At 37.5% G+C, this 27,713-nt stretch overlaps 1 protein-coding gene across 1 annotated transcript in view; it reads left to right on the forward strand.

The window, feature by feature from the left end:
* LOC122795680 (cytochrome P450 26B1) overlaps nt 1-27,713 on the forward strand; it is a 128,473-nt gene that overhangs the window by 48,656 nt on the left and 52,104 nt on the right. Inside the window, exon 3 of the mRNA XM_044063972.1 lies at nt 9,196-9,420. Within this exon, the coding sequence (XP_043919907.1) occupies nt 9,196-9,420 (225 nt within the window). The remainder of the gene's footprint in view (nt 1-9,195; nt 9,421-27,713) is intronic.

Genomic DNA, 27,713 nt, shown 5'->3' on the forward strand with positions numbered 1-27,713 from the left:
GCTGAGGTCTTTATACCTTCTGGCGCATTGATGTCAGGATAAAAGCGACCTCAGCTGATGCCGGATCCAGACTTTGGGACTCTGGCCGATCGGGGGCTGCTGCTGGCAGGAAGAACCCTACAGTCATGACTGCAACAGTGAACCACAAAGGACATCTTTATTAGGGTGTTGTACCATAAAACTTATTTATTAATTCTCCCAATTGCCTCCTTATTCTATATCATGGCTGCAGAAAAGCTGGAGCCTGTCCTGGCACTTATTGGGTGCAAAGCAATGAATCTTATGACTATGAAGTGCCAGCCCACTGCAGGATGCGCACACACACACACACACACACACACACACACACACACACACACACACACACACACACACACACACACACACACACACTAAAATGCTGGAAGGCCTACTAATTCACTTACTGCACTTCTTTAGGATGTATGATTCCTCCAGGAGGACCTTGTGAAAACCCATGAGGGCACAGGAATAATGTACAGACTCTGCCCAAGCGGTACCACATCAGAGAACAGAACCAACAGTTGTGAAGCAGTATTGCTAAGTACTGAGCCACTGTGCTGCCCTGTATAAATTAGAAGCCTCCCATTACTTTGTTTGGGGTTCTTGGGAAGGTAGAACTACCCAACAGATACTTTAGTATCCAGCAATGCTAGGACATGATCGATAAAACTAGACAGACACAGACGGAATGTAGCAGAATATGCCTGGCCTAACTAGCAAAGTGTGCATGCTTCCTTACAAAGAGGCTGTATATGTTAATTGACTGCAGAAATAGAACTGTGGTTTGAATCCCATCATCTGCACATTTTCCACTAAATAACTGTAAATAAGCTATTTAACCTTGCTGCTCTCTCAAATGTCCATATAAAAATGGAACTTGAATATTTTTCATTTGGACCAGGTGGCTACAGTCAATCAATCAATCAAATCAATCAAATCAATCAATCAATCAATCAATCAATCAATCAATCAATCAATCAATCAATCAATCAATCAATCACTCAATCTCAGAACAGTGTCTGGTTACAAAAATGAAACACTAGACTGCAGATCACTTTAAAGATCACAGAGAGTGACCCAAACTGAAACAATTAAATACAAATAGTTTTAACATTATATAGATGTGTACGTTATGTGACTGATTGCTAAAGGATACAGAACAAATGTTAAGTTATAGTTATTCTGCAAAGATGCTGTGGATGCAGGGCCATGATAGTATTGTTGTAGTATGATGAACTGGACCAGGTAACTTGTGCAAACTACATCTTATCCTACTGCTTTTTGCTTTCTCTTCAACACCATTTATAGGTGTTGCAAGTAATCCTGTTTGATACAGTTTTCACAAAGATATGAATCTGTGGCATAAATGAAAGTTGGGTGTGAAATCTATAACTTATCTCTTGTGCTCATGGAAGGACATTGATTTCACACTGTCATCAATGTGTAAAGGGGTGCTACCAAGTGTAATGTACTTCCTAACAGTATACAACGGGTGCTGCTACTGCTGCAGTCCATCTCAATGAGATAGTTTCTTCAAGTAAAGTTGAGAATTTAATTATAAAGTGTATTAAGGGCCACCGGTGGGTGTTTTCGCTTTCTCTGGGTGGCTATGCTTATAATTTCCGTCAGGCTATGTGCTGAAATCCTGTTTCCCTTTAATGTTCTGCTTACTCTCAGCAGCATTGCTTTCTTTTATCACTTCTGGGATGCAGCTGTTCACCTCTTATTTAACACAACTTGCCCTACACCACACAGCCTTCAGAGTGCCCCACATCTCATTTAGCTTTTTATATATAAAAAAAAAACAGGATGCCTATCAGTATTCTAGAGACTTGCGACTTGAAACCCAGCATAGCACCAAATACTGCTGTTTCACAAGGAATCTACTTGGGCACATGTTATGGCAGCATGTGATCTGGGCATAATAACACTTACACATATAAGCACCAGGGAGAGCTCTGTTAACTTACTTATATGGGAAATAGATATTTAAAAACAAGCTTCTCTAGACAGCAGTGTGCAGCCAATCATTTCATCCTTCACAGGTACATTACAGTATGATCCCACCCCACCTTTTTATGATACTATAATACAAGCAAGATTTATCTGTCTGAACCAACCACTTCACGTCTGCAGATCATCTTGTTAATCATTACTAAACTACACAGTTATACTGACCAGATATTTCTATATAAGCTCCGGAAGTTGACTAAGTGTATACACAGTTTAATGGTATAAGCCATGTGTATTGTATATCATTTAAATAATAAACAGACATGCAATAATCACTGCACCATCAAGTAGGGCACACGGCCAATCAGCCATAGCCACAAACAGCTTTATGTGATGCACTCAAGAAAGTCCTGCACACAAGACTCCTCAGCTGCCTTTATCTGTAGACCTCTACCATCTCATTAGTTGTAACTGAATTCATAACAAAACCTATACTTGTCAGTTTCAAAATAATAAGAATAAAAAAAAAATCTAATGCTTGCAGCACTGTAATCCAATAAAAGTAAAAAGAATAAAAAATATCTGATTGGACTCCAGCCATGACTAGTGTCTGGTTTTGACTGAATTTCTGCCAAGTGCAGTATTCCCTGCTTTTTCTTTTATTACTGCTATTAACAGTATATATCTTCATAACGAGTAACTGTTTTCAAACACTAGTAAATATAGAAGGTTTTGGTGTTAGAATTTGGATAATGTTTCCAATTACATAGTTGAAATTCTCTTTTCTGTAAGGGAGTACGGTGTTTGCTACTTGCCTTTCACAAAAAGATGTTGATACTCTCACATTACTGCAGCTGGTTTCATGACTTGTTCTTTAGTGGCTAATTGACCATGTGTAGATAAGTAAATTTCCAAAGTCATGGAGGGTCAACTGCTTAGTGTGATTTAGATAACACATGTCAGACTTAAGGACTATCAAATGAATGAAGGTTTTGCAACCGATGAGATTTGTGGATGACAATAATAATGGATTTGTGCAGGGCATTTCTACAGTTTAGGGATTACACTTAATTAACCTAAATCGATTTCAGGCACAAAGAGAACACACATAAAGCATGATGTTCAGAGTTATATTGCTCATTATTTGGATTTGAACCCTAAAAGCCCCTTTCTGGTGCACTTTGGCTTTCAGCAACTCAATTGTTTTGGTTCATTAATAGCTCCCCCAAAAAATTCCTCCAATCTCACTTTTTCTTCTTGGTTAAAACAAAATAAATAAATAAACAAACTGTACTTTATGGAACACTTTTTGAAATGCACTAAATCTGAATTAAATGTTTTTTTTACTAAGTGTTATTTCACACATGCTACACACTGGCAGCTTACCTTTTTTAAACAATGCATTGTGTTTGAAGTGTGTGAACAATTGTGTGTCTTTCTGTGTGCATATGTGTGTATGTCCTTGTTTGTATATAGATATGTGTATGTGTGTGCATGTGTATATGTATGTGTATGTGTGTGTGTGTGTGTGTGTGTGTGTGTGTGTGTGTGTGTGTGTGTGTGTGTGTGTGTATGTGTATGGTTGCATGTGTGTGTGTGTGTGTGTGTGTGTGTGTGTGTGTGTGTTTATGTGTGTGCACATAGGTGAATGTTGTCAGGGACATAACAATTTACTACAGCCAAAGGTTGCTTTGTAGTAGAAGCAAGTGTCAGTTAACATCCAGGACATACATAAAACATTTTGATTTTTTTATAGCCTTGCACATATTCCAAGTTTACAAAACACACAAGACCTCCTTAAAATATGTCAACTTTTCCCAGTTGCAGTAAATAAATATCAAAGTTCAGAACCAAAGACATGAATCCCCATTGCCTGCCTTAGGTCTCAGAACAACTATCCCCAAAGTATAGATCCAGATTCTTAAAACAAATCCAAGTCTGTCATGCATCTTAAGTCTGCTGGTAGTGAATTCCATCTACCCACCAATTCTGCAGAAAACAGGTTATGGATTTATGTCCTAGTGTATACAATCTCATAATCTTATGTTTCTTTTTTGGAATAGTTCTAACCCATAGTATTCAAAAAGAAAGCCATCAGATAAGGTTAAAAGATATGAATAAGGTTCCCCTGTGTCTTGTGTATCTCAGTGGAAATCAACACCAGCTGTTTATGCATTGACAGTAAAAGAGCTTTGGCAGGTCTTAAATTATCTTATTAAAGATTTGATGAAGCATTTCTTCCTGGCTGACAGATATTTCATGTCAGGTCACTAAAGAGTGCTTTGCATTTGCTGTTGTTCTCAGTGATGTTTAGTTCTTTAATCAAATCTGACACTTCATAACTTCAAGGACTTTAGTACAGCACCTTCATCAAAGAATGCTACAATACTCCAGTTTCAATCTCTCAAGGCTGGTGTAACTTCTTAAAAAAAAACCTTTGGGTTTTCCAGATTTAAATATACTAAAAACACAACCAAGATGACTTTAAATGTAAAGTTTTTTCCAATGAGATTTAGATGACAGCTTTTGGTCCACGCTAATGCCTAAAAATCTTTAGGCTCATTAACCTTCGTCAGTCTATTGTGGTATTAAATGAGGTGTCTATTTTGTCATTCTTGAATGACATATGTTTGCATTTGCTGGTCTTAAGCCTCGGACTGTTGGATGAAGTCCATAAGTTAACTCTATGTAGGCCATGCTGAAGACATATGACATCATTAACATTAGCAATGATGTAGCCACATTTGATGTCATCTGCATATGTTGAATTTAAAATGTCACCTTTTTGGTAAACTGCCATGTATATATTAAAGATAAGTAGGATCCCAATATGGAATCCTCTCAGAATGGTCTTTGCATTCAGTGCATGCTTAAGGGTTCTGTTTAACCCCTGAGTATTCCCTGTGACTAGGAAAAACCTATAAAGCAAACATTAAATATTAATAGCAAACAGTTAATGCACATGGAGGCATTGGAATAATTAACAAATTATATGAACCTGAAAACATTTTAAAGACCTAGTAAGATTTATATTAGATGCAAAAAATTAAGTTTAGCTTCACTGTGACACCACGTTGGCATCAGCAAGCTGTCATCTGCATTCACACTTCAAGCTAATTCAAGTATACAATTGACAAGATGGATTCTAACAATGGTGGGTCTAGGGCCAAGAGTCACCTTGACTTGTAACATATATGCAGAAGAAAATACAGACTTAGTGCTAATCACATTGTAGGTTACAAACAGCAGGACATTGGATACTGTCATACTGTGGCTCATTTACAATGTACCAACACTACAAACTGGATATTTTGCTGTCTGTCTGTCTTTTTTCGTGCAAAGCAAATGCCCTAGTAGTGACACTGTCAAAGTTTGGCAGTATTCAGAAGGCAGAGAAAATTCTACTTCCTGCATGGGTTTGTCTTTGAAATAAGAGCAAATGCTTGTCTCTGCCTTGCCAAAGGAAGATGCCTGACTTACCATACTTCTGATAAAGCTTCTCCTTCATGCTGATAAATCTTCCCCTTCATTCCTGTCCTTCATTGTCAGGCTGTACTTATAACAATGTAAGACTTAACCAAGAAACTGACGACATAAGAGTAAAGGATAATCATGTCTTTCAAACTTATTTTGGCAAAACGTTCTTGTTGCCTGTCCCATTTTGGGGAATGGCAGCTAGCCAAACCACATTTAATGGAGGATGAAATAGCTGGTCTAACAATTCATTACCAACTATTCATTACTCCCTTCTGTATAGCTTTCACTCTTTCTGAAAATGGGCCCCACAAATGTTATTGTGCATAATGGATGTTCATTTATCTGTATACAGTAGCAGTAGAACGGAATCTCTAGGTAAACTGACAATATGAGACAAAGAGCCTGCCTATCAGAGAAAGGTTGAATTCGGACATGCCATACGTGACTTGCGGGTTATTTTTAGTTGTATGACCAAAACACTAGTAATTAATATATTTCCTTGCTCTCCTCAGCATTAGGAAGTCCTTGATCTGATTTCATATTCTTATGCATTTTTGTTCTTTCATTTTGCTGGCTCACTTTACTTGTGCTGCTGGCTGTGTATTACTTAGCTACTCTTTTGCATTATTTCTGGTAGCATCTAAAAGTAGGCATTGGGTCTAATATCTCTACTTGGCAATCAAAGGCTTAGTGAGTAGAGCATGCATTTATCAACTTTCTTTGGTTTCATCCACTGAACTGAACTCTGAGTTTCAGTTTAGTATTTCTGTTTTTTGTTTTCAGATCACAAAGCCTGAGTGTTAGCATTAATTACATATATTTATGTGTACAGTGCATGTGTGTGCATGCATGTTTAAATGTATCTGTGCATATGCTCATTAACCTGCAAACACACAGAAAGCTTTTGTGTACTTTTTCTGTATAACTTACATAAAAATTAAATAAACGCACAGCACATAATACTGAACTTAACCTCTTTTATTGATATTTTGAAACAAAAACAATTGACTTTTGGTTGACGTGACACAATACACCTTGCCAAACTACTACTACCTCACTGCAAAATATGGGTCAAAAGCTGCAACTCAGACTGGACACAATTAAAATACAAGTAAATCTTTAGCAACTGCCTAATACAGCTATATCTGCATATTAAAATGCCCAGCTGGCAGACAGTTCATTAAGCTGCAGTTTTAAGGCACTTGCCTGAAAAAAAAGTGTTTCTCAAAAGAATGGATCACTGCAATGGGCAGTTTCTTATTATCCTACAGAACAGGAATGTCAGTGTTGACTATTTTGGTGATGGGGGTATGGGAGAGGTGAGGCTGTCCTCTATAGTAGATGTGAGAGGCTTTGTTTTAATGAAACACACTTTCAGCATTACATAATTGGATTTTTTAAAATACATTTTGAATGTAATCTTCTGTCAGCCCATTGATTGCATGGCATCAGTCCAACAGCTATCTCCTAGTCTACCTATGCATACATTAAGGTGATCCTGCCCAGATTGTGCCAGTCCTTTGGCCTAGACTACTAAAAGTCATACCGAATGGTACAGCTTTTATTCTTTGCAGGATTGTGCATGATGAGGATGTGGAACAGCTGCAGGGTGTGAGTGCAGTTTACAGTGAGGATGTGAAATAGCTGCAGGATATGAGCGCAGTGTATGATGAGGATGTGAAACAGCTGCAGGATGTGAATGCAGTGTATGATGAGGATGTGAAACAGCTGCAGGATGTGAATGCAGTGTATGATAAGCATGCGAAACAGCTGCAGGATGTGAATGCAGTGTATGATGAGGATGTGAAACAGCTGCAGGGTGTGAATGCAGTGTATGATGAGGATGTGAAACAGCTGCAGGATGCGAATGCAGTGTATAATGTGGAAAAGCCACAGATGCAGGATGTAAGTGAGTTTATGATAAGAATATGAAACAGCTGCAGGATATGAGTGCAGTGTACAATGAAGATAAGAGACAGATGTGGGATATAAGTGAGTGTATGATAAGAACATGAAACAGCTGCAGGATGGGAGTGCGGTGTATAATGAGAATATGGAACAGCTGCAGTTTGTGAGTGCAATGTATAATGCATATATAGAAAATCTGCAGGATGTAAATGAGTGTATGATAAGGCTGTGAAACAGCTGCAGAATATGAGTGCAGTGTATGATGAGGACAAGAGACAGATGCAGGATGTAAGTGAGTGTATGATGAGAATATGGAACACTACAGGATATGAGGACAGTGTACAATGAGGACAAGAGACTGATGCAGGGTGTGAGTGCAAATATAATGATGATGCAATTGCAGTGGAAGACAGGGGCATGGAACAGATGTAGGATGTGAGTACAATGCACAATGAGTACATGGAACAGTTGCAAGATGAGAGTGTGGTATATGATGAGGATTTGACACAGTTGCAAGACGAGAGTGCAGTGTATGATGCAGCAGCATGATGTAAGTGAGTGTATGATGATGGCTTGGAATAGCTACAGAATGTGAGTACAGTGTATAATGAGGATGTAGAACAACTGCAGGATATGAGTGTGGTAAATGATGAGGATGTGAAACAGTTGTAAGGCATGCATGCAGTTTCTGATGAAGACATGGAGCTTCTGCAGTATATGAGTGCAGTATATTTTGACGGTGACAGCAAGCTACAGGATCTGATTGCAGTGTATGATGATAGAGAAAGCAGTGGAATGTGAGTGCTGCCCATGATGAATATGTAGAAGACAGCTGCAGGATGTGAATGCAGGTCATGATTTGGATGTGGAAGAGCTGCAGTATTTGAATGCAGTGCATGATGAGGATGTGGAAAACCTGCAGGTTGAGGAGTGCAGTGTATGATGAGGATGAGGGACAGTTGCAGGATGTCATTGTAGTGTATGATGAAGACAAGGGACAGCATTAGAATGTGTTAGTGCAAATATAATGAACATGTGGAACAACATTAGAATGTGAATGCAGTGTATGATGAGGATGTGAAACAGTTGCAGGATGTCAGTGCAGTTTATGATAAGGATGTAGAACAACTGTATGATGTGAATGCAGTGCATGATGAGGATGTGAAACACCTGCAGGATGTGAGTGCACTTTATGATGAGGACATGGGACAGCTGCAGTGTGGTTACCTCATGTACTAGAACAATCCCCACATCTGCCTTTAACTCATTTAATCCTGAACAGCAGGAGGGCAATTAAACACTGGTTCTTCAACCTCTTCATATAACTTTGCCTCACAGGGACAGAAATACATATGTATTAGTCCATTTTATCAAGAAAGGACTGATCTTTATTGCATGACATTTTTTTGCTGAGCTGATTTCACATTTTGTCATTTTCACATAATGCTATTATTATGCATAACAAATGAGTAGGTAGGTCAGTGACTCTTTAAGAAATGCTATACAATAAATTTCTTACATAGATTGTTCATAAAGAAGTTAGCATTTTTAAAGGTAGAGGTTGCAAAAAAATCTTTCTAGCAATTAAAAATGTGACATAGTCACTTCATCAAGGGCTGCCACATGCCTTTGCATATTATATTGATCTGGCACACTTCAAATGGCAGTAAATGTAAAAAAAACTGTTTTATTGCATATTCATGTCATTTCTGTGTCATCTTCATTTTAGAGTCTGATACTACTGTTAACATTTTAATTTATTGTTGCATGTTTTAACTTACACCACCGTAAACACAGGATTTAAATTAAGGCTTTTTGTTGAATATGTTTTCTTAGGGCACTACGTTCCATTCATCCAGGAGGGAGAAATATGGCAATGTGTTTAAAACTCACTTACTTGGCCGCCCTCTTATCCGAGTGACAGGCGCAGAGAATGTGAGGAAAGTCCTGATGGGAGAACACAATCTGGTCAGCACTGAGTGGCCACGGAGTACCAGGATGTTGCTAGGCCCCAACAGTCTAGCTAATTCAATTGGAGATATCCACAGGAATAAAAGAAAGGTATGTTTTTATATATACTTACACACACACACACACACACACACACACACACACACACACACACACACACACACACACACACACACACACACACACGTGCGTGCACACCACACTCACATACATGTATATATATATATATATATATATATATATATATATATATAAAAATAAATATATATATGTGTATGTATATAGGGGTGAGGCACTTTTTCTAGCTTTTAGTACTTTAAGGTTTTACCAGGAGCTTAAAGTTTCTCAAAAATTATAGGTCTGATGGTTTTGACTAAATATAACCTGATTTAACGAAGGTCTGCAATTAAAGGAAGAGACATAGCAGCCTGCCTAGTCCGGGGCTTTCTGGAAATTTAAACTGGCAGTACATCTTTGTTCCTTTGGTTTCTGTCAGTTACTCTAAAGTACTTTTTAGATGCTTATATTTCACTTGTTGGATGGTGTCTTTTTCTTTATGACTTGAAATGTCAGGGTACAGAGGCAAACAATTAAGGGAAATATTCATGTAGGTACAGAAATAACAATCCACAGACAAAAGTGCAATCATTTTCATAGTATGTTATATCTTATTTGCACCAATGTTATTCAACTGAAAGTTGTATTGACATGACACAGAGAGTGCCCATAATTCTTTTCTATCCCTGTGGTGACATTTTTTTGTTTGTGAACACCATGCAGATCCCAAAGACAAACAGTCATTTGTATAATTGTCATCTAGGCCATAACTCAATTATGTGACTTCACGTTAGTCCAAATGCAAACATTAATTGGTAGGAGAGTAACGTTTCCCTGATGTATCACAAGTAATTGCGGTTTCTCCACTCAGGGTGCCAGCGTCATTAAAAAGGATGAAATTAAATGGAACTAGAAAAGGGAAAGAAAGCTACAACACCTCTGTCAGATCCATTGGTCTTTAACAAGTACCTAGAAATTAACAAGAGCAGTCATGGTGCTTAGCATTTTATTAAGTAGCTCCAGAACAAGGGTTATAATTCATTTCAAGTCTGCATTGTAGTATTAGTTACTTTATTCATTGTCATCATTAACTTTATTAAATCTCTTTCCCAATCAGATATTTTGTTGACAGTCAATTTATGCTTGTGTGTGTGTGTGTGTGTGTGTGTGTGTGTGTGTGTGTGTGTGTGTGTATATATATATATATATATACGGATAGATAGTTAAACACACACACACACACACACACACACACACACACACACACACACACACACACATATGTGTGTATATATACACACATACATATATATATATATATATATATATATATATATATATATATATATATATGTTCCTATCATTTGGTCTAAAATTCAAAATATAGGTAGCTTAAAATATCAAAAACTCACAATATTGAAACCCTATTTGATGCTCACAGCCATTGCTCTGGGATTGCACAACAGTGGGCAAAGGAAACATTCCCTTTTTCAGTATTTTGAGTTTTCGATCAAATAAGTGAAACCTGTATATATTCTTCTCTTACAGACGTTACTAAAAACTAGACTTCATTAGTACAAAGGTGCATAATTTAAAGGGTTTAGTAATCAGTAGATTTACTAACCCCATTTAGTAATCAGTCGGTTAGTCGATAAGCAGTTTAGGTACTTAGCTCTGTCCTTAGCCGCCCATGTAGCAATGGAATTAACAGCTCAGATAATACCTAAAACATAGCTGCGCTCATGGCATAGGTGCATCTAGTCTTTGATTTTTTTTTTTTCTGAATGGAAATGAAGAATGGAAAGTTATTCCAAAGTGGAAATTTATTCTAGAGTTTTAATGCAGTAGTCGAGAATGTGGAAACCCTGGTAACTGCTTACCATTGAATAGTAAAATGAATATGCATTAGTGGAGGGGAATGTGTGAGGTGGTACATAACATTTTAGCATACTTATGGGAAAGAGAACATTGTTTCAGAATAGTACAGTATAATATGTGCTGTTGTATGAAAGCTACTTGCTTTCATAATTCCTGAACTCTAGCAAAAGAATGCTGTTAAAAGAGATTATATGATGTGTTTGTCAAATGACCCAGCAACAATGTAACTGTTCTGCTGTAACCCTACTCTGATTTAGAAGACAGTCAGAAGATAAAGAAGACATGGACACTGAGAAGTCCTAGATGTGTAGCTGTGATTGTGGTGGTAGGGGTGGAGAGGGAGGGGTGTCATAAACTCCTGAACCATGCAAAATAGATCCAATGTTTGTTTTGTTTTGAGTGTAACTGCTTCTGTGTGTTTCTCATACTTATATCCATGACCAGATTGAAAGCTGACCACTTCAGCTGGGGACACAGGTTTGATCAGGATTATATTTTCTCAGAAGGTTAGGGATTAGGAGCTGAAGACCATTTTATTTTAGTTATCAGAGAAGGCTGTTGCCTTATTTCAGATATGCTAAGCCAGTGGTAGCATTTCATTATCCATAATTCAGTGCTTGAAAAGTTGTTGTGAAGCTGTTTGCTTAAATCTGTGTTGTTAATGAAAAGCAGAATGGGAAACGTGCATACTATTTTAATATGTCTTGTCTGGTGCAGAGCACAAATGGATAATGTTTACAAAGGGAGGGAATAGCTATACACACGACAGATCTTTGAAGTGTCCTTTATTCAATGGAAGACGGTTATGGAATGGAACCTTTCTCTCCGCATATTAGCATCTTGCATTACAATTCATCAACATTGGTACAATCTTCAGCAACCTTTGAATAATCTGTTATGATTATATTTTATAGACCATTTTGCAGGCATACTTTGGTATGGTTATATTATGTAGACCTGCTATGTATAACTACTTCATATCCATCAGTTAGTCCATGTTCTTTTCCCCAAGAACATGCTTATAATGTTTTATGGTATCATGTAGGAGCTATAACATGCTCTGTTCATGCCATTCTCATTTGTTCTCCAACCTAGAATTGCTTTGCATGCTGTGTACTTAGTCCATTTTGTAGAGGGGTACTTCTTCTCATTCAGTTTCTCCTGTGTAATTGAATAACACTGTTACTACTGTAAATATCCCCCCAAGATGAAAATGTACCACTGGGCATTTATCAAGATTCTTTTCTTACAATACTAATAAGTTTTTAAGTTGGTTGCCTGCTATCACATCCACATTTTTATAAGGAATAGAACAACCTTACTGAAATGTATGAAGGGGACATCCACTGACCCATTAACACTACTTCATAACATTAATCCTTGTGTTTAAAATGTTAGCTCAGTTTGTTTATTCTATGGCCCTTCCATTGTGGATCAGTGCAGTTTTGCTCCACTGCTTCGATGAATCACATTGTCAATGTTTTTTTTCTTTAAGTAATCACTCTGTTCCTCACATTTTAGATAAAATGATACAACTGTAATTATTGTCCCCTAACTGGCTAGCACAACACTGTTTGGTTATCTCACTTGACTTTAGTATGGAGATTTTTTTTTTTAATTTGATGAAAGGATATGGCCTTGTTTTGCTATAACTTCACTGCTACCTCAAAAGTGTCTTCAGGATTTTAAGGCTTATGGCTATTTCACTTGGTGGTCTTCTGATTCTAATGGGCTTGCCTTTTCTGCATACGCCAATTAAGCCACGACTGTTTTCATTTTGTACTGCAGAAATTAGTTACAAAATACCATGTAAAATTTTGTTCCATTTAGAAACCAAATACTAGAGGAGTCAACATGAGGGAAAACAAACATGTCCTGATGATGTAACATGCAAAAAGCTTTAGACTCATTTTCAGACATACACAGTTTATAGAATAAGACTATATTCCTATTTGAAAATATAGCTGATGGTGTGAGTCTGATTTAAGTGGAGAAGACAGAGAGCTGCATCTCAGCAGTTTTGGATATACAAACTGTGGCATGGCCAAAGCAGCAACTGCTTCTTTATTTATATTCCAATCCAAACAAGACCTAAAGGATGTTACATGGTGTGCCCCACAAAGCACCCCTTTTACTGGAGTTCCAAAACAAGGTTGCTGAAATTTTAACAATGTTTACAAGGACATTTATTCTGCCTCTCTATGTAAGCTGTAGTGGCAGTTGCTTAAGGAATAAAAAAAAAAAATAGACAATGGCTATCAGACTGTTCTATTCAGTGATTATAAAGTTTAAGTAATGGACTGGACAAACACCATCTACTACTATTATACACATTCAACACAAGGTATATGGCCTGCAAGTCTGTGGAGGATTTACTTTTTATAACTTAGAATTTTCTGGCAAGTCCTGTGTTTGGCAAAAGGATACTTTTGTACAGTAGTAGCAGCTTAGTTTATGCTCTTTAAGCAGGCACTTTTTTCATGCTATGGTAATACCTGTTAATCGTGATTGTGTCATTCAAAGTTACAACGTGTAAATTGCCTTTCCACTTTTATGTTATCCATTTGTAGCTGAATGCTTTTATAAGACAAATTATACTTCAGTCCCCATCTGTCTGAGCTGTTCAGTTCATTGAGATGCTTAAATGTGGTGTGTGCGTGTGTGTGTGTGTGTGTGTGTGTGTGTGTGTGTGTGTGTGTGTGTGTGTGTGTGTGTGTGTGTGTGTGTGTGTGTGTGTGTATATATACATACACACATTTGTGTACATGTGTGTTTGTTTATATATGTGTATATGGTTGGGGTTGTGGCTCTTTTTCATCTCATCTTTTTCTAAAACAAGCCCTAAAATACTTGGCAAACAGTGTAGTCTAGTAGTTAAAATGCAGAAATGTATCCAAGCAGTATCACGTTTCAGAGACAAAGACACTCATGCTTAGTGAGGAGCTCCTGGTTGCATTTAAATTACTCTGCTGCAAACATCCATTAGTGAGGGCAGCCCTGAAAATGGAATAACGGAAAGGAGTAGTTCAAGTATTCTAGTTCCACTTCCTCCAAAACTAGTCTTGTTACTAAAGTATGCCTGCATCAAGGGTTACACCTGCTAATTAAAGCATTAAACCAAAATACGTAACTGGAAGAATTAGCTACTGTCTGTTTCTCTGAAAATCAGTGGTCTGATGGTTTATGAATTTACATATTATGGAAGGTGGGTAATGCTTCACCACTGTTTTTTTTTTTTTATGCTGTTCTCTTTTGCTTTTCCATAATGTGACTTCTTCACCACTTACTGGCAGTGTGATCCTAAAAATAGTTTATTCTCTGTCTGACATGCATTTTATTTTTATATGGAATCTCTGATAAATTCCATGAATCTGTTTTGCTTTTTTGAACTTCTGTGAGCAGTTGTTTCTGCAATGTAATGACTCCCTGACTGTTTAGCACATATTATGTCCTGGTAGTGAACTTCCTCCTTCAGTCTTGGGTTTGATTCTTTCTGCTTTCATGCATCTGTTTTGTGAATCAGACTGACTAACTTAGCAGACAGGGCATCTGAGATACCTTTGAAAACAAGTACTTTTGCTTTGTGGAGTAAACCAGTTAAAAAAAATATATCAGAACCCATCTTAGGTTTAGATTTTTTATCTTCCTTTTATCACCTCCTGGGTTGAACTAAATTAAAAGTAAGTGGTACTTTTTTGACCTTTTCCTCTCTCTGGTTATTGCAAATGAAATGATTAAATAACCAGCTGGATACTTAATCAATCAGATTATTAATCTAATCATGTAAGACCAAATATCTTTTTTAGCTAATGCAAGCATAAAGGCAGCTGTCAATGAAAGTATGGAATACTTATTCAGTAATCTGAACATGTAATATAATGTCCTACGTTTCAAAACATACAGAAATATGAAAAACAAATATACTTATGACATGGGAACTTGTAGAAAACGTAAGAAGAAAGGATGAAGAGGAGAAGATCAATAAAACGAGAGAGAGAGAGAGAGAGAAGGAGACATGGTAAAATTGTGGTGCTGAAATATCCATCTAATTTCATTCCAGAAATATACACTGGTGGTGACTCTATATTGGCATTATATTTCTTTACACCAGTTTTAGACTTACGTTTGACATTTAACTGCTGCCTGCCCCATATTCCTGGCATACATTTCAAGAGAGCTTTGGTGCCTCCCCTTTGGTAAAAACTCTGTACCCATGAACTACAACATAGACAGTAGTATACTTAACGCCGAAAGTGTGATAAGAGACCTTGGGACACAGGTGGACAGTAGTCTCTCCTTTGATAATCACATCGCCACAGTAGTCAGGAAATCCTTCTATGTGGCTCACCTCATCACAAAAGGTTTCTCATCCAGAAAAAAAGAGGTCATTGTTCCCCTTTACTCATCACTCATTAGACCCATTATAGAGTACAATGCCCCTTTTGGTATGTACCTCAGAAAACATCTACAACAACTGGAAAGGCCACAGAAATACCTCACAAAGAGAATTACCGGCCTCAAACAGATGCCCTATGCAGACCATCTCAAAAAACTCCAGCTTTACTCCGACGCATATCATCTACTCAGAGGTGATCTTTGCCTAACATACAAAGCTATGTCAAACCCAGAGCTGTTGGACATGCTCCACTTAAAGAAATCCCAATCCCTCCGAGCTACATGCTCTGGGGACCTAAACCATGTCACCACAATAAACAGAACATGCCGGAGGGATAGATTCCTGTCCCAGAGACTTCCCATACTCTGGAATAAACTATCTATCTATATCAAACAAAGCTCCTCATTAGCACTCTTCAAGAAAAATTTTGATGATTGGATGGGAAATACAAAATTCACCCCGGGGATCACCTTTGTGGCTCTGCTCGACAGTGGCACAGGAAAAAAAATTGTCTTGGGTGGCAAAAGCCAGGGTTCCTTTTTGACTGGGCTTGTATAGGCCCCGGGGCCGATAGCCTAGTACCTACCTATGAACCTTAGAGTAAATATTTCCAGAGTCTGGAAGATATTTCTTGTTTTGCTAATGAATCAGGTATTGGAGACATTCTCATGGCTACACTACCATTTTATCAGGTATGCATGTTGACTCATTGAAGGTAATTTCAATGAATGGAAAAAAATGAAAAACAACTCAACCTTTTTTTATTTTTGCAGGGGGCAAGTTCCCCTCCACCCGCCATGTGGGGAACATCCTCCATTCCTCCTGGACTTATGCATACTAACTCTGAGGTAGCACAGCAGTGGAGAAAGGAGGAAACTTCACTGTCATCGAACAAAATGTTGGCGAATAGCACTCACTCTTTTGTTATTCATTGAAATTGTGTTCGATCATACAATATGCTGCCTTTATCAGAATGTAGTGAGAAAGTTCATTTTATTGCATGGTGCTTCATCTATAATGTAGTTCTAAACAAGGAATTTAGAAGTGATGCCATAAAATTGTTATAGTTGAATCAAAGAATTGACAGAATTGGTGCTGTGTAAACAGTACAGGTTTCGCTGCTTATTTCTTACAGAAACAGTAAGATCATTCTCATGCTTTTCTCAAGGCTTACAATTTTATAAAGTCTACGCCCCCTGAGAGGTTCTCGGTAAAAAAATTGAATGTAAGGATAACACTTGTACACATTCCTGTTTGGTAAATACCAATTTCTGTTCTGTGCTATAGAAATAGTGTTCCCCTGGACTGTTTAGCACATAGAAAATCAGTGCATGATGAAAACAGGCATCGTGAGTTGAATTTGATGTCACAGAATGGAGTAGAATATCATCTGTTGGAAAATGCAACCAACTTTCTTAAAAAATGCAAAACTCTATAATTATGAAACCCTTGTAGGGCATGTATTTGCTAAAAAACGAGACTCTAGGTTAATTTTTTTCTAGATTAATGGCTTTAGTAAACGGAGTTGTATAAGTTTATTTTTACCACAGAACTAAAGGGACTAAATAATATGAAGCATTTCGTTCATGAAAGTGCTACTGGGAGCTGCACTGTGTATGTGACCCACTCATTTATTATTATTGTAAGGCTGCAGCTGAGCTAGTCCTTTACTCTCGTTACCTGAAACTTAAATTTTGAAATATTTAAAGAAATGTTTCAGTCTATGTCAAATCTTGTATATTTTTTATTTTTATGTGGGCCATGGCACTTTTTACCTTCCTTTCAAGATGTACTGTGGCGTTGAGGTCATGCAACATTGATACCCTACATTACAGACTATACCTACCAGAACTATTCATAAACTTCAAGTGAGCACTTAAATATTCCTAATATAAATGATGCATTGTGTTTTTCTACCTGGAAGGGATAGACTGTAAATGAAAAAAAAAAAATGCTTCTGGTTAAACAGGCACTGTATCACTAAACATCCCTTAGCTATGAGGCTGCTACTGTTCAAGAAAGGGTATGAGTTCTTGGGGAAAGAGTGCTACATTGGCCTTAGCAATGAGGCACACTTTCCCCAAGCAACTCTTTCCTTAACCAGCAGAGGGGAATCTAAGCAGCAGAACATGGTGGCTTTATAAGGAAGGGCAGGTTAGAATGAAAGAAAGGGTATTAACAGGGATAAAGCAAAAAAGGAAAAAAAAACAAAACAAATTCACAAACAAACAGGCCTGCTTTGTTTCATCCGATCAGTATCCAAAGGGCAGCATTCATTAACACATAATTAATGTCTTGCCTTCAAGGCAAACATGTGTTGGACTCATTAGCACTGGGACTAGGGGATCAGTGCTGTAATACATGGACTTAAAGGATTAAAAACACAATGCGGCCGTAAATCTGCAGCAGAATAAAAAACAGCTGCCGGAAAAAAATGTACCTTTCACTTCCCGATATTCATGATCCAGAATACAAAGTTTAAAGCATTCGGTGACCTCCTGTTTCCCCATCATTTCAGATTATAAAACATATTAAACTCCACGGGAAAACAAAGAAAGAATTTTTCCACAGGCAAAATGTGAAAAGGGAAGATAGAAGAAAATTTAAAGTATAATGATCTCCCTTAAAAATAAGTTTACTGTGGCTGCTGTATTTTGTTACCATTTGAAAAAGCTTCATGACGCTTCAAGTTATAAAGTGACTGAGCTGTCACTGGAAGCTATTAATATCATGAAGCCTTGGAGAAAATTGCCTTCATAAAGGTGGATCAATGACTATCAGCAGGAGTCAAGCAGATAATGAACAATGTTTAATGATCAAAAAGGTGAAGGAAAGAGATACTTCACCAGTTCTAGCCTTTTATTGATCCAGCAGGATCTCTTTTTGCCTTCTGTGTGGAAGCTTATGTCTGCATCAGTGTTTTTTCTAGACAAATGCTTGAAATATGCAATTCATGAGGAATTTGAAATATGGACTTTTTAGTCTTAAAAATTAGCCTCTTCTCGTTTCAGCTTGCAGCAGTTCCTAATACTAATCGTTCAGTATCATAAAGAGCAGAATATAAAGCACATTTAATGTTAACCCTCTCTGTACCACATACCGGCATGATGCTGTCTACATATTGTTGTCATGGTCATGCATTATGTAGTTTTCGTATAGTGGAATATTTTGCAGGCAGATGCATAGCTCAACACATCTGATCTTTTATGGTTATATGTAGAAGAGCAATTAAATTAGCAGGTGGTACATAAATATTACCTTACATTTAGTCTTCTCTCACTCTTCCTAATTACAGGAAGGCTGTTCCACAGATTCACTCTGACAGTAATCAGTAATACATAAACTCTGACTAAAGCAGGCCCATCTCTTAGACCAAATGTTATCATCAGTAGGTGGTGGCAATACCAGTTTGGGCACTAAATGTGCTAAACAATGTTCTAGGGCAGCACATAGAATTGCTTTTTACCATACCAAATGGTGTAGTAATGTTTATGCTAAATGCACAGGTGGTAAAGGTCACCCCCAGTGGATGCAGAATCTAGGAGCTGCACTGGTGCTGGGAATGGTTACGTGCTTACAAAAACATTACAGCAGAATCCAGTGTTTTTAATGATGGTAGCCTAACATGACAGTTTCATGTGACTTATGTTTTTGAGGGACATAGGTGGCACGATTTTTCAGATGTTCTTCTGAGAAACAGGCAGTTTGCTCATTGCTGAATCTTATGTCAGTTCTGATCAGAGTTCCTTGTACGTACCATCCTTTGCTAGCTTGTTTGCATGTATTGTGCATATTTTTGCCATTTTTTATCTTACTTTCCTATTCTGCAGTTTGTAACTTGCTTAGCTGCCTAGACTATTCTATATATCATTGTTGTATGCCATTAACAGTAATGAAAAAAGTGGCATAATTTTGTAAACATTTTTTTTATTGTGCAATACAGTCTTTCATGTTATTCCTTAAAAAAACAAATTAAAAGTAAGTATACCTTTGTGGGACAACAACTGTAAACAAGAAATTGTAACAGGAATTTAAAATAAAAGACGTTGCCTTCAGATTATTGTTAACCATCAGCTGGGAATGCGTTTCCTTCAACCTTAGACGTAACATTATGATTAGTAAGGTAGATGAGTGGTGAGACTGCAGTGAGTAACTGGCAACCAGATAGCTGACCTGCAGTGAACTTTTGCAGCTAAAAGGAAATCATCATCAGCAGCTGGGAGGCCTTTGGCAAAAATAAACTGCCACATTTCTTATCAGACCTCTCAACCAATCAGGGGCAAATGTAAACAGAATCAGGGAAAAGTCAAGAAAAAATCAGGGACAATCAGGGACACTTTTAAAATATTAGTGCTATTAAGTTGGAACATTGAGAGAATCAGAGCATATGAATTGATACACCTTTTCTGAACTAGAAGAAGTGTATAACTCTTAATTATTGTCATTATTCATTAAGTGTAATTCACCACCTTTCTGCCCAAGGTCAGTAGTTTTAGGAGGGATTCAGAGGGAGAGAGCAAAAATTTTAGTCAAAATCAGGGACGTCCCTGAAAATTAGGGACAGTTGAGAGGTATGTTTTTTATAGTTGCCCATTAATGATTACCCGCATAAGTAGTGATGTTTAGCACCAGTAGGCCATGTGACAAGACTGCCTGCTTTTGCCCCATGAGAAATATAGTACAGTATAATGTTTATACTGAAATGTATCATTATAGCAAGCTCAGACTATAATATTAGGGTCAGATATGCTGTTTGTAACAAGTACATTTTTTGGAAGAAGGGAAATATTTACTTGTTTATATGCCTTCTTTCCACCTACTGCTCCTATAACCTACATCTATGCTATAATTAAACGATTAAAACAATGGAAACATTTTTAGCAGCTTATATGTTTGAAATGAGTTTTAAAGATGTTGACTGTCAGGGTTTATGCTAACAACAAAATCTTCTATCAGTACCTACATTTACTGCTTTAGGAACTTAGGGTGTTAAAAAGAGATGGTGATACAATGGCACTGTACCAAATCATTTGGATTTTATGCAGTGGTAACAGTCCATCGATTTTAGTAAAATCTTGGAACAATGATGGGATAAACTACTGTTGCAAGTAATGGTGCTTCCTGATAGTCCTCTGAGCAGCACAAGAGCAGCTAGTTTGTTGTCTAACATGCACATTAATGACTTACTGAAAGACAATGCACTGGGGTCAATTCTAGTTTTCCTGATTCCACAGCTACAGTCTATGGTTCAGCCATGCAGAGCAATATATCATATAAGATGATGTTTGATAGATTGTGTACTTATCCTGTAGGTATTCATTAGCTCCTGCTGAAGTAAGGGATGAGTAGCTTATCCTATTTAGCTGATGTTTGCAACCCAGACTGGCTCTGGCCTGACTTCTGATCAGATAATGTACAGACAATGGTTATTTCGTACTGTGTTAAGGAAGCCAATGCAAGAGTCTGCATCTTGCAAAAAAAAAAAAAAAAAAAAAAACATCTTATAGTAATAGGAAAACATTCTGAATAGTTATGTTTGGGAGTAGATATTCCATTATTAACTTATCAAAACATTATTTCATGCAAGTCTTTTGTTTCTGTTCTTCCTTCCTTGAAAATGGGTAAAGAAAATGTTTTGCAGTGTACAATCTTCAAAGGGAGCACTCGTGATCAGAAAAGTACGAAATAGTAAATATTTTTCCTAAAACAAGAGTTTGCAAAGGGACACTGAAATCAATGAAATAAGTATCGGCGCAGCTCTCCATACCCATATGGGGCATACTGCTCCTCCTCGCCTACCTCTACTGCTGGTGTTGGTCCTCCTCACACCCTTCACTGCTGATGCCACTGTCACATAGAGAAAAAGCCAAATACATGTTGCAAAAACATGTACCCATGCAAGCATGCATGCATGCACATGCACACACACACAAGACTATGCAAACACACACACACACACACACACACACACACACACACACACACACACACACACACACACACACACACACACACACACACACACACTAACTTACCATATTTGTCTTTCTCTTGTCTTTGACGACTTCAGAAAGGGAAAACTGCACTGAAGAAACATTGAGTGTGAATGTTTCTGTTTTGAGCCCTTGTGGTTTGGAAGAAAGGTGAAACCCACTGAAACATGTCATGTTTCTAACAAGTCCCTTAGTCTTTTTAATAACTAGCTCACGATATGATAAAGATACATATCTGATATCCAACTTCCTGTTTACTGCTCTTTTGTGTGTTTTCTGTTTGTTTAACCATATCTGCCAAACATCTAGACATCACAAGTTGCTGATAGTGTCCATTCATTTCCCTACTTACTGACAATAGAGCCAGTCATGAGGGGTGCTGTCATCTATGCCTCCACTAGATCATTATTTTAGTGGCCTAACTCCACCCCTGGCAGCTGGCATGCATGCCCTCTGAAGCAAGTGTCAGCTGCACATTATCAAGTGTGCCTGCACAATTCTGCATATGCTCATGCTTAGTGATGATTACTATACAAAGGCAGCTTGGAAAAACTAAGCTTGTGGTGTATGATACCTGCACCTTTCAAAGTTCCTAGCATTATACTGGACCATACCCCAACCCCAGGGTAGGTGATAATGGAACCTTCCACCTGCCTTCTGCTAGGGAGGAAGTGCTGGATCCAGTTATTGCATGTCATTCGCCATTGCTAGGTTCTCCATTATAAATAATTTATATGAGGAATAGTGAGCATGCATGATGCAAATTACGTACCTTCCAGAGAACAATACATCAGCCGTAACATGACTGAGCTTGAGGTTGTAAAGTGCATACCTTACCATAAAATGACACATCACACAGACATCAGCCATACCATAACATACCATAATAATCCCCAGTAGACATTGCTAATAACTTCAACAGCATCTTTACAGAGACTATCCAGTCTCTAGCCAGACAACTCTCTCCCAATGGCTCTAATTTTAATGCAGCCACACCCAGTACCCAAACATACTTTACCCTCCAATCTATTCCTACTCAAATTATTCATGCCGTACTTAAGAAACTAAGACCCACCACCCTGGCTACCAACCTCCTCCTCCCAGCAGACTATCTGCAAAAGGCTGCTGACACCATAGCATACCCCATCTCAATCTTGATCAGCAGAACTATATCTGAAGCTACTGTACCTGCTATATGGAAAATCCCTCATGTATTACCTCTCCATAAAGGAGGCAGTTTCACTGAACTGTCAAACTTTAGACCCATAGCTATTCTGTCACCTCTAGCTAAAATTATGGAGAAGTGTGTACACATACAGCATAAGCACTACCTCACACAGAACAAGCTGTTGTCCAACTTTCAGCATGGCTTTAAGCCACACCACAGTACTACTTCTGCCCTCCTCTCTTTCTCTAATGTCATTAACCACATCCGCAATAATAACAAACTATCCTCAGCACTCTTTCTAGATCTATCCAAGGCTTTTGACATGGTTGATCACAAAATGCTTATAAATACCTTGAAGACCTTCTCCTTAAACAACCATGCACTCCAATAGTTTCAATCTTCCCTGCAGGGCAGGCAACAGGCAGTCCTATGGCATGACAAGCTATCTTCTTGCCTACCCATCACATTTGGAGTTCCCCAGGGCTTAATACTAGGACCCCTTCTTTTCTCAATCTTTATCAACGACCTTCACTCAGTCATCCCAGATGCTACCTGCATTCAATATGCGGATGACTCCACCTTAATTTGTTCTGACACCTCACCAGCTACTTTATTCACATTAACCCAAAATACCTTCAATACAGTGGAAAAATGGCTCTCTAATCAACATCTAATCCTAAACCCCTACAAAACTAAGCTGCTCCTCTTCTCCCCCACACGCAGGACCTCTCTGCCATACTTCAACATAACCGCTAACAATGGCACTATCATCTCCCTAGAACAATGGTACTATCATCTCCACAGAAGCCCAAACTAAACTACTGGGTGTCATAGCTGATAACCTTAAGTTTGATGCGCATATCAATCAAACTATCAAAACCATTAATAAAATCTTGGCTCTCTTTACAGAATCAAATCTTTCCTTACCCCACTTGCTAGAACTGCAATTGCCTGTTCCCATCTACTATCAGCTCTTCTCTATGCCTCACCTCTATTCTCCAGCTTAAAGAAAACAGATCTTAATAAACTAGCATCCTGCTATAACCACATTGCCAGATTTGCTACTGGCTCAGCCTACCGGACACACCACTGTCACAAACTAAATCGTCTAGGATGGCTTGAACTGCCTAGCCTACTGAAGTTCACCCAGCTAATAGTGGCACATAAAATCCTTTACCAACCAGAAAATACACCTGCACTAAAAAGTATTATCAGCCCCTACACCAGCACCCGCCCACTGCAATCATCCACTAGACCCCTAGTTCAAACATACAAATCCAACTACTCAGCTGGGGGCTCTCTGTTTGCCAACTCTGTTGGAAAAATATGGAACAGACTCCCAGCTGACTTGACCCTAGAACCCTCACTAACTCGATTTAAAAACAAACTGAAGAAATACTTCAGAGCTCATTGGTTATGTCCTTGCACTAACCCCGACTAGTGACCTCTCTATTACTTAGGTGCCTTACCTTCAACTATTTCTAACTTTTTTCTACCACACCATTGCAGGAAGGGTTAATTGTATAACTGCTGCTCAATGTGTTTTAAACCTGAATGTAATGGTATGCATATGTAACTTTGAAAATAATGTTATGTTTTGTAAAGTGTTTTATAATAAGTTAGTACTATATGTGCTAAATGCTGGTATCGCTTATGACTGTAATCTGCTTGAAACTAGCATTTACTAAATGTTCAATGTATATTATTATCTTGGAGCTTTTCTCCCCAGGCCTCCACTGAAAATGGACATACATCCAGTAGGACTATCCCGGTCAACAAATGTAAAATAAAAATAAAAAATAACTCACTGTTTTGTAAAACATTCTGCAAAGTTTCATATAAGCTAGCATACTGACCTTCAATATAAGATGTTAGGCGTCATGGAAATAAATGTTGTCTGCTTATGGAATGCTGCAGAAAGCATAATTACTACATATAGGAGTCAATTCCAGTTAAATAAAGGTGAGGCCAACTTTCTCAGAACTGGCTTGTGAGATGTATAGTCATAAACTCTGAAAGTTATGCTGTTCTGAAGCAAATACATCTGACTGTGCCTCAGGCTTTGTCTTTAGGCAAAGAAGGTTTATTTGTGCAGTTTATTCTATATCACCTTTCATGGTGAACTGTGACATTTAACAGTAATAATTACTGGTTGCTTTTTTTAAGATAGAAAAATGCTATCATGAATTTTTGCTCTAAGAACAGAGTGACGTTATCATTTTACTCCCTGAAAACTCTGACTTCCTGCAGAGATATTTTGCCTGTATAACAATGCCAGTGGAACCTCTGACTACAGCTGAGAAGAAAGAACTTATCTTTCCACTGGATGATAATGAGGCAGTGATATAAACCAGCTATGACATGAATGTCACCAAAACATTGCAGATATATTCTGCTTTGTAGTTAGCTAGTAAATGTTGATTTCAGCTCAATATAATGGCAATGTAAAAGCATATATTTCTAAAAAGTTCACATTCCTGCCTCTAAGATGCTCCTTGCATCTGTATCAGATGTCTTTACTAAAAATATAACATTGCCTAGTTTGAGGAAAGTAGTCCAGAGGAGAGATACTAATAATAATAATAGTAAAACAAATTATAGTATTAAATAAAGAAACTATTGTTCCTTTTGTTATACTGAAAAGAAGAATCTGTATAAGAAGTCCGTGCTTATATAATCTAATTATCAACATGAATGCAATGAATACATTAACTGAAATTTTGTTGTGGTATAAAATCATTAGTGAATTGGATTATCCACTTAACTTCTAGCTGAATTAAACAATTGCAAGACAGAAACAACACTGAACAAGCAAAAAAAAAAAAAAAAACCCAGCAACAAATGAATGAATGAATGAATTATTAACTAGTTTATTTATTCATTGAACAACAAATCACAACTGGGCCTCGAGTCAGAGGAACAAGTGCCAACAGGAACAAAGTTAATAAAATTCCTCCACACAACTCAGCAGATGAAAAATAATTGCTTTATTGATAAAAGTAAGCACTTTCATGTTCTGGTCCGAATGGTTCCTCAGACTTTAATGAAATCACTTTAAACAACTACTACTATAGTCATTAAAGAGAACCTGTTTTGAATGTTATGACATTGAAGATGATGACTCTGGCATTCAGTAGTCTTCAGTTTCTAGTTGCAGCATTGTTAACAACTTGAGGGGGCGATCCTTAGAATGATGATGCTGTAATCAAGCTAGACATTCTACAGGTTATAATTAATAACTACCCTCTGTATTAGTAGTAGTTGTTTAAAGTGATTTTATTAAAGTCTGAGGAACCGTTCGGACCAGAATGCGAAAGCGCTTACTTTTATCAATAAAGCAATTATATTTCAGTTGCTGACTTGTGTGGAGGAATTTTATTAACTTTGTTCCTGTTAGTTTATTTATTTATTTGACTGAGTTAGTTCAAATGAGCCAAAGCCAATTTTCAGCAAAGGCCCAGGGAGCAAACTTCACAGAAAAAAATATAACAAGATAGGTGATAACACACCGAAAAAGGGAATACTATTACTAGTACTAATAATAATAATAATAACAGCAACAAGGCCTCAATGAGACCACTGTTTAAATTAATTACATATTAGAATGCTGTTCATATATTTCTTAAGCTATAATGCTGGAAACAGTCTGTTATTATTTTTTAAATTATAAAAATCATTGAAATAAATAGACTCTTTGACCTGGAAAACAATAAGAAGGAAGACATGATCATCACTTTTATCTCTTTCTCTCTCCCTTTTTGCCCTCATTACAGTTCAGACTAGCTGTAATAGAAAAGTATTCTTCATAGTTCTCCTGTTTTGAAAGGTGAAACAAGTAAGCAGCGACCTGTTCTACAACAGGATAATTATCATATATATGATAAAGGAAAGCTACTTGGTCTTGAGGACAAAGAAATCCCAGACTGTACTGATAAAGGAGAACAACAAGGGAAAGAATTTTAAAATGAAGCCTGTTGCCCATGTAGGAGTCAACAGGAATATCATATTCTAGGGCCTACTTTTCCTTTGCTCAAGCTCTCAATTTTGAGTTATATTTGCTCAAGCATGCTGACTCAAGTTGTCAATTGTTCTGGGTCTGGGTGCTCTGGGGTTAATCCTTGGCAGAGAAAGAACAAGGCAGACACAAAGCTGTCTGACAGTGATCCCTATTGATCTGAGAGGCAGCAAACTTAGGGTAAAAATAAAGCTTGTGAGGTGTGGCAGTTTGATCCCCCAACAAAAATGCTTATGTTATTTATCACAATTACTTGCATATGAGCATTCCAAAAATGTATTTACTTGAATTCTAATATAGAAGCTCTTGTAAAGGGAAAGTACAATAGGAGCTTTTTGATAGTGAATATTTATGGTGGATCCTTATGTAAAGCATGGTATTCAAATTAATCCATCTAGGGAAAAATTCTGTCTAGCACAGGAGCACCAAATGTCACAGAACTACATTTTTAAAGCAGCCTAAGAGAGCCAGCAATGATGACTATGTTTAAAGTGATGAATGCTTGTACAGTACTCATTATCAAGCTAAAGGCTTCCAAGGCAATCACCTTTATTTACATGGTGTATATTAGGAACATATTTGTAATATGTCCTATGAAGTAATTATGGGGCCCTTGTTGGAGTGGAGACTGGCATACAAATCAATAATTTCTGTCCGGGAGTAGGCAAGATAAAGATATTAAGGGATGAAAATCAGGAATTTCTGTCCTTGAATAGGCAAGATAAAGATATTAAGGGATGCAAATCAAGAATTTCTGTCCTTGAGTAGGCGGGATAAAGATATTAAGGCATACAAATCAGGAATTTCTGTCCAGGGGTAGGCGGGATAAAGATATTAAGGCATACAAATCAGGAATTTCTGTCTGGGAGCAGGCAG

Source organism: Protopterus annectens, chromosome 2.part2 (assembly GCF_019279795.1).
Source record: "Protopterus annectens isolate FY-2018-M chromosome 2.part2, PAN1.0, whole genome shotgun sequence".
In the NCBI taxonomy this organism is placed as follows: domain Eukaryota; kingdom Metazoa; phylum Chordata; order Ceratodontiformes; family Protopteridae; genus Protopterus; species Protopterus annectens.